The sequence below is a fragment of the Sebastes fasciatus genome, chromosome 12 (genome assembly GCF_043250625.1).
Source record: "Sebastes fasciatus isolate fSebFas1 chromosome 12, fSebFas1.pri, whole genome shotgun sequence".
NCBI lineage: Eukaryota > Metazoa > Chordata > Actinopteri > Perciformes > Sebastidae > Sebastes > Sebastes fasciatus.
In genome coordinates, this window is record NC_133806.1 from 20607573 (window position 1) to 20616452 (window position 8880).

General features: G+C 44.6%; 1 protein-coding gene across 1 annotated transcript; it reads left to right on the plus strand.

The window, feature by feature from the left end:
- The first annotated feature begins 467 nt into the window (after positions 1–467).
- On the plus strand, positions 468–6655 carry LOC141779267 (uncharacterized). Its single transcript, XM_074654018.1, has 2 exons — positions 468–1021; positions 1239–6655. The coding sequence occupies exons 1-2, from the start codon at positions 598–600 to the stop codon at positions 4832–4834; spliced, it is 4020 nt and encodes a 1339-aa protein (XP_074510119.1). The 5' UTR covers positions 468–597; the 3' UTR covers positions 4835–6655.
- Positions 6656–8880: the final 2225 nt, after the last annotated feature.

Consider the following 8880-nt stretch of genomic DNA (forward strand, 5'->3'; position numbering starts at 1 on the left):
ATGTTTAGTTCTGACTCTGGGGGACACTAAGCAGTCCTGATCCAGATGACCTGAGAGGTCTGGATGGTTCCTAACACAGCAGAAGATCAGAAATGTATTATGGCCCTAAACCATTTAGTGCTTTGTAAACCAGCAGCAGTATTTAGAAATCAATTCTCTGAGAGACAGGGAGCCAATGTAGAGACAGTGTTGCTCATATGTACACCTACAGTACAAATATAAAATCATTATAATGTGCAATACTACTTTTTACATTCTCGTGTTCAATGTGCAATATTAATGTCCAACATGTGCAATATTTTATTTCTTAGCTTACTTTACCTTTTTATTTTACTTATCTTATTTACTAATTTTACTAAATGTATCTTACTTAATTGTTATTCTATTATGCACGTTTAGTTCTGACTCAGGAGGACACTATAAGCAGACCTGATCCAGATGACCTGAGATGGTCTGCATGGTTCAGGTGGTGATGGAGTGTTTTATTTTGAAAGCACCGACCGGATGTGTGCTTCCTCTCTGTGCAGGCTGTCTGTTGCTAGGCTCTGCTAGCATGATCCCTGTGTGTGTCTGGACAAGGGGGTGCATGGGGGAAACATGGCCGCCGTAGACCCGTCGGAGTCTCCGAAACGACAGAAATCCCCAGCGGTGGAGGTGGAAACATCTGGGACCGAGTCGGTGGAGTCAGGATGCAGCTTTTATCAGAGCGATGAAGCAGCAGCACATACTAATAAACCCACCGTGGAGGAGCAGAGAGACAGTGAAGGAGGAGGAGGAGGAGGAGGAGGAGGTGGTGGAGGTATAGCCAGCCATTCTGAGGTTACTGTCGAGTCCAGTGCTGCTGGAGCTGGAGAGGAGGAGAAAACGACATGTAACTCACCCGAGGTGCTAACGTCGCCTGCAAAAATGGCCGGAGCTCCTGGTGGCAGCGACAAGAGGTCTTTCGACTGGTCTGAACCTGAAGAAGACGACGACGAAGAAGAAGAGAAAACACACAAAAAGGAGGAGGAAGATAAGTGTGGTATGTTGTTAATGTATTTTTACTGTTAGCTTTTAGCCCCCCCTAGGCTAACCTGAGTCCAATAGCTAACTCTGCTAATTACCATAACAACAATCACCTAGCAGCCTTGTGATGTGCACTTTATGATGCACATCTGTCCACTTTGTTAACATTAACAACATATGTTTTTATTTTCTGTTTGCTTCAAGTTATTATTATGATTTTTTCTCATTTCCAGACATCAATGATGATGTTGCAGGAGGAGGGGTGAAGCAGGACACACATGTTGATGTTGATGATAACATTACAGTTGATGTAGAGGAGATCCATGAGGAGGAGGAGGAGGAAGAGGAGGAGACATCACGTCCTGATGATGAGAAGAAGAGGCCAGAGAAGGGACAGGCTGAGGAGGAGCCAGTGGGAGAAGAACAAGTGGACGCGATAGTGGATGTGGTTGATGGTGGTGATGAAGAGGCAGAGAATGTGACGGCGAAGCCCAGGAAGTGCCGTTTGGTGTGCAAGGAGTGCGGTAAGAGGTTCACCCGCCGCGAGACCTTCAACCTCCACCGTCACTTCCACGCGCACGAGGACGAGCTCACGCCCCTCACCTGCAAAGAGTGCGGCCTTACCTTTCAGCACCGCAGCAGCCTCATCAAACACAGAAACGAACACAAAGAGAAGGAGGCGCGAGCGAAGGCGGAGGGGCGTTTTAAATGCGCGGAGTGCGACATGATCTTCTCCACGGTGGATAAGCTGCGGGACCACAACTGCTTCAACACGGTAGATAAGCCTTACCACTGCCCCCTGTGCCGCCAAGAGTTCCAGTTTAAGGTGTGCATCACTAAGCACATGCTGATCCACTCCAACGAGAGCTTTACGTGCCAAGAGTGCGGCCAAACCTTCCGAAACAGCTTGGCCCTGCGCTGCCACCAGCGATGTCACAGCGCCCTGAAACCCTACGAATGCCCAGAGTGCGGCTTGGCTTTCAAACACTACTCCGTCATGGAAGACCACCGTCGCAAGCACACGGACAACGCGCGCTCTCACCTGTGCAACATCTGCGGTAAGACCTTCAAGTACAGCAGCCTCCTCCATCAGCATCAGTATCTGCACACAGGCCAGAAGCCCTTCCGCTGCCCTGAATGTGGTAAAACATTCGCCTTTGCCCAGAACATGAAGGCACACTGCCGCCAGCATAGACTGCGCGAAGCCAACTCCTCCACTGAGCAGCCTAGCAAGCAGGACCCAGCACCTGCACCCGCACAGGAGGCAGCGAGAGGGCCGGGAAAAGAGAACGCAAACCAGATCGAGGACCCGAAACGCACATTCAACTGCCCCCTTTGTCCCCAGACCTACTTAGTGCCAGCTAACCTGAGAGCCCACATGCTCATTCACGAGGCCGAGTACGAGACGCTGGAGAGAACCCCCAGACCACCAAAGGAGAATAACAAGAACTGGGAAAAAGGACACGTCTGTCCCCACTGCCCATCTGTCTATCGTGATGAATCAAGTTTAAATATGCATCTGTTGAGTGCCCACAAGTCTGTAGCACAAAGGGTGGGAACACCACCTAAAAATCTATTTACTCCATTAAGCAGTGATAATGTACAGGCGAAATGGAGAAGCGATGGCATAAGTATGAAGTCGTACAAGTGCGCCGAGTGTGGAAAAACCTTCCGCCACCGCTCAGTGTTGGAGCTGCATATGCGCATACATTCCAAGGACAAGCCTTACCAATGCAAAGTGTGCGGCAAGGGCTTTAGATTCGGTAGCTACTTACAGCAACATCTCATCATCCATACAGGCAAGAAGCCATACAAATGTCCGGACTGCGGGAAGGACTTTGCCTTCCTGCAGAACATGAAAACGCATCAAAAGCTGCATCAGGAAAAACCGTTCCGCTGCACCAGCTGTCGCAAAGGCTACAGCGACGAGACCCAACTGCAGCACCACATGCTATCACACAACGGCGACAAACCTCACAAGTGTGACCTGTGCGACAAGAGCTTCGGGTTAGCCTATCTGCTCCGTGATCACATGAACACACACACGGGAGACAGACCTCATCGCTGTGACGAGTGTAACAAGACTTTTTCTTGGTTTAGCAGCCTGCTGGTGCACCAGAAGATCCACACTCGCAAGCGCCAGGGTTTCAGCCAGTTTAATTTGTTCCCGATGGGTGCTAGGATGAGAGGCAGGGGTAGCAGGGGGAGGAGAGGGGGGAGGTTCATGTGGGGCTGGTCTAGGCCATTAGCATTAGGAGGCCATGGGATGGTTAGCGCTCACTCTCAGCAGTCTCCGTATCCGGTTTCTGCACCGAGAGATGCTGAATTGCACAGGAGGCCGGTCCAGCCACAGCCTTCCATGCTCGCACCTCGCATGGATGCACAAGCTAGGCCGCAGCCGAAGGAGCCGTGGCTGTCAGAGCTACACACTCAACCGGTGCAGTGGAAGGTGGACGGTGGAGAGGTGATGCCGGTCCCATCGTCACAGCCGCAAATCGCAACTCCACAGCAGACACAGTTTGACAGCTCAACACAGCCGGGCCTACAGCAGCAGCAGCAGCAGCACCATCAGAGAGGTCCAGGCTGGGCAGATAGCCCTCTGATAACTCAGTCAGGCCCCACAGCTGCTCAGAGCTCAGAGTCTTCACACATGAAAGAGAGCGCAGCTGCTATTGTCAGCTCCCTCATGGCAGCCGTGCCAAAAAAATCCAGCCCATCGACAGTGAGCGAGATGGAGCAGCACAGGCTGCCCAAGCTGCCCATCACTTGGAGCTGCACGCCCACATCCACGGTGCTCGCTTCCACAAGCTCTTTGCAACATGATTTTTCTGTTCCGTACATAGACGGGGCGGCTCTGTGGAGCATCAGACCTTCTCTGCTGGCAAATTCACAGAGCTCTCCAATTAAGCTTGGAGAGCTTCAGCTGCCAAGGTGGGCAGGCGCCCCAGTGTCGTTACAAAAGGAGCCATCCACACCTCCTAAAAAAGAGGACGCCACAGTGTGGGACATGAGTAATCAAGTAATACCGCCGACTGTTAGCCAGCCAGAGAAGCCATGGAACGGCTGCGAGCTGCAAAAGCAGTGGGTCTCAGGCTTAGCAGGTGTGTCCACCTCAGCTCAAATAGACCAAAGCAGTGCTATGCCAATTTCAATTCCTGTTTCTCACGGCGTAGGTAGCACCTTGTGGGACATACAAACGCCACCAGGACTTCCAAAGACTATAAACCCTGAGAAATTAGTAAACGCTCAAGATTTTCAGCTGCAGCAAAAGCAGGTGTCGTCCGCCTGGGCCAGTGTAGTGCAGAGTCAGGCGACGACACAGAAGGTTCCCATCTCCATTCAGTACGAGCCTCATCGTTTTAGCCAGGGGCTGGGAACACCAGTATGGGGCTTCCAAAGTAATCAAACGCTGCTCACCGGGCAACTCAAACCAGGGAACGGGCAGGAGCTGCAGCAACAGCCGATGGTTACAGGCACTCAAATAATCATAAATCAGCCTTCTCCTTTTTTCACCTCTCCACTTGCACCGCTCCCTCCCCTCGCTCTGCCCGGCCCACACCCTCTCCACTCTGTCGCAGTTGGAACACTGTCAAGACCTCCACACCCAAATATGTTTTTCACACCGCAGGCTGTAATGAGCGAGAGGCCTCACATAACACAGACCATGTCCCTACCTCAGCTTCCCCCACGGACAGAACCTCACAAACTCGGAGCCCGTTTGCCTTTCGCCCCAGAGCGGCTTCTCCAGTGCATGATATGCGGGTGTTCTCTTCCCCGGGAGCTGGATCTACAAATGCATTACTTGCAACATGCACAAGGAGAGATTTGACATTTCTACACTAGCAACAAGAGTTTTGTTTTTTTAAATAATTTTTACTCCGTGGAACCTCATTTATTTGACCCTCACTTGTGCAGTTTGACCAGTTGAGTGGATGGGCATTATGAAACAAAAAAAAGACGACTTGATTTTAGTCTGCGCACTTGAATCACATCCAAAGTTGTTCAGCTCCAAATAAGACTGCACAGAGTGTTGTTTGTTTGTAGAGGGTGTATGTATACACGTGCCATTAAATTAGTTCCCGGTTTAAGCAGCTTCTGAGGGGTGCACATTAATGAGGTTCTACGTTTCATTTATCGCAAATGGCATTTAGATTTAGATAATATTATTAGTACTTTTTTATAGTTCTGTTCATATGTCCTGAACCATTTTAACTGTGTTTTTTCTTCATGTACAGTATACTGTGTGCCTTTTATGAGTACAGTGTGCATGTCTGCTGTCTTGGTATTCTAGGCCTAGTTTGTGCTTAAGGTAGACTCAACAATGTGACCTCACTCCCAAAAAACACAGAGCAACTCTTTCTAAGATACCGTAAAGAAATGTACGTTTTTGCTTCTGAGGAGGAGAGGATGGAGTTGTTGTGCTCACAGGTTACACGTGTCAGAGCAAACAACGGACAGCTGACTACATACACTATGACCCTGTTAGGAAGCACTTGTATTTACAGTGTTAATGGCTGGGTCCAAATATCTCGCGAGTGAAGTTCTCATCATGGTAATCTAGGGCTGCACAATTTTGAAAAAATATCTATTTGTGATTATTTTAACTGATATTGCAATTGCGATATGATTTCTGATATTAGAGGGAATAATCATTTTTACAACATATTAAAATGATCATGGTGCTATTTTTGCGGGGATATGTACCAAACAAAGACGTTTTCTTAAGTCTGTAGAATATGATGTGTAGGCCAGGACATCTCTGCAGCACCACAATATAATTTAATTTAACATGGTATATATTGCGATTTTGATAACATTTCAATTAATCGTGCAGCCCTACAGTAGTTTGGTCAAAGCGAAAGTATCTGTAAACAAAATGTGACGATTACATGTAAAAGGTCATTTCACAGTAAGAGTTTTCTGTAAATTTACCAGTGATTATTGGGAACAGGGAGAAAGAAGCGTCATTACACAATTACTGATGACACTGTTGTCAAATAGTGACTTTTGTAAGGAATTGAACTTGGATTTATGTGATGTTTTGTCATTAATATTTATTTACAATGGCAAGACGAAACATTAAAACTGATTATATAAAATGTATGTTTTGATCCGATCGGTCCAGTCAAATTCAGCTAATTTCTGACAATGTGTCATGACTGATATATGCTTTATAATTAGATTTTTAAAAGTACGTAACACCTACTGTAAACTGATGAGTACCATGTAATGTGTATCTCTTACCAGAATGACTATTTCAGATTGGAATGTACCCATATTTATAAAAAAATTAAGTCCACTTTTGAGTACAATGCAATGTATTTTTTGTGAATACTGAATGATTTCATTCCATCTACTGTAGATTTAGCCAAGTACAGAATCCCATTTTTCTCTGTTATAACGATGGGCATTTGAGTAGCTTTGGTGCCCAATAAGTGACTGAAAATCTTCATTACTACTGTAAAATAAACACACGGTCCATAATTTGTAAAAAAAAAAGAACCGTCCCTGTGCGTCTTAACATTCAGCGTCTTAAGTCTAAAAAAACATGTGCCCTTCTACCTCTATCCACTGTTTTAGCATGGAAAGAAATAGGATTTTCCCATGATGTCTACATATTGGATTAAATAAAACTTGCCTTTGATTACAATGTTGTGATGCGCCTTGATTGTTGGGTAAACCTAATTCAGGGTTAACCTTCAACTAAAATGTTGAAGGTTAATAGAGGACTCATTAATGCAAAAAGAAACAACAAACAAAAAGATTAAATCCTGGTTAAAGTTTTCATATTCTGAATGATAAATGTTTTCCCCTCAATATTTGGTTTGTGAAGAGAATGAGGACCCGTGGACCCTCCATGTCACTCCCACATTACAATTAAGAATGAAAAGGTTTTGGGTAGTTCTGAATTAGTTTTTCGGAAAATTAAAAGTACAGAAAGTATGCATCAAGATTGATGAAGGCAAATTGTGATTGAGAAGAGTCACTTTCATTAATGTGGTAAATTGGGACTGGAATCCTTCATATATCAAATCTTACTTATTCACAACATTATACATAATTCTTATACTGCTCAATGCTATGTTATTTCAGTGTATTTCAGTCTAGGGGGAAACTATATTGGTCCTCTTTGTTAGAAACTGATTAAAACACAATGTGAATATACTTGGGCTGTCAAAGTTAACGCGTTAACGCAAATTTGTTTTAACACGTTAACTAATTTCTTTAACGCAACTTGCTATTTTTAGGTTGTAAAAGGCTCAGTTTTAAAGCTAAAGTGACAATATTGGCATCTTATGAAAGTAGAAAAACCTAAGGAATCCATTTGTGTCAACCATGTCATACTAGCTTGTCACAAAGGAAGCTACATTTTGGCGAGGAAAAACTGGCATGGCCATTTTTAAAGGTGTGCCTTGACCTCTGACCTCAAGATATGTGAATGAAAATGGGTTCTATGGGTACCCACAAGTCTCCCCTTTACAGACATGCCCACTTTATGATAATCATATGCAGTTTGGGGCAAGTCATAGTCAAGTCAGCACACTGACACACTGACAGCTGTTGTTGCCTGTCGGGCTGGATTTTGCCATTTTATGATTTGAGCATATTTTGTTATGCTAAACGCAGTACATGTGAGGGTTTCTGGACATATTTGTAATTGTTTTGTGTTGTTAATTGATTTCCAATAATTCATTAATCACGATTAACTATGGACAATCATGCGATTAATTGCGATTAAATATTTTTTTATCTATTGACAGCCCCAGAATTTACATTATGTATATTATTTACAACCTAAGGTGCCAACAAGGATGTTTTTGTCTCTGGAAATAATTTTATGTTATTAATATATTCTTTTTTTTTTTAAACAATATATTTATTATTTTTTTCCCATTTCCCCCCCCCCACAAACAATAGAACACAATCAATACAGACAGCAATACACATTGATCTCCCCCCTTTCGACGTGAGATAATTGCATGAATAAACTTAGCAAATATGATAACAAAATAACAGTAGACACAATTGTGATAAATACAAGTGAAGAAAATTTTAATTTCAAAACATTTAAAAAAAAGGAGAAAGTAAAAAAATAATAGAAAAGGAAGAAAGAACATATATATATATATATATATATATACATACATACACATATAAATAAGTAAAAACAAATAAAGAGAGAGAATTACAGAACTAATAGTAGTACAAGAGATAGACCAGCTATTTACAGTACATGCAGTATTCTCTTAAATGGTCTGACCATGGACAACACCATTAAGAGAAGTACCAGTATGTAAAAAGGTTACAAAGTCACCCCAGCATTTATCAAAGAGCCATGGTTTCTTTTTGAGATTAAACATAATCTTTATTAATATATATTATTTTATTTAAAGGGACTGTTTGTAACTTTTTAAGTGTATAAATGTTCCGGGTCGCGTGTGGCTGGAGTCACTGCTCCTCTGCCTGCTTGCCTTCACTCAGACACCGCGCGCGTTCTTGCTGTCTCGCTCCACCTCTAGACGTGAACGCGCGCTCACTCCACACTGCAGAAGAGTTAGTTTAGCTCTGAGAATATCTAGTGACGATTTGTGGACGTTTGTGCAGAAATAACTGCTGCAGCTCCTCCAGACCAACAGAGGTTTCCCGTGTCTTGTGAAGCAGCGGGCTCCGCAGCGAGAAACGTTATCGTCTCCGACCGGGTGCCGGTGTCTCCGTTCACTGCGGCTGCGGTCGGGAGACGATAACGTTACTCGCTGCGGAGCCCCGCTGCTTCAGAGCCCCGGCACCGACGCTGAAGCAGGAAAAGCCAACACTAGGATCAGCATTGTTTCATGGAGAGACCTTCGTCTGGTCAGCTAACATTACTGCTAAGCA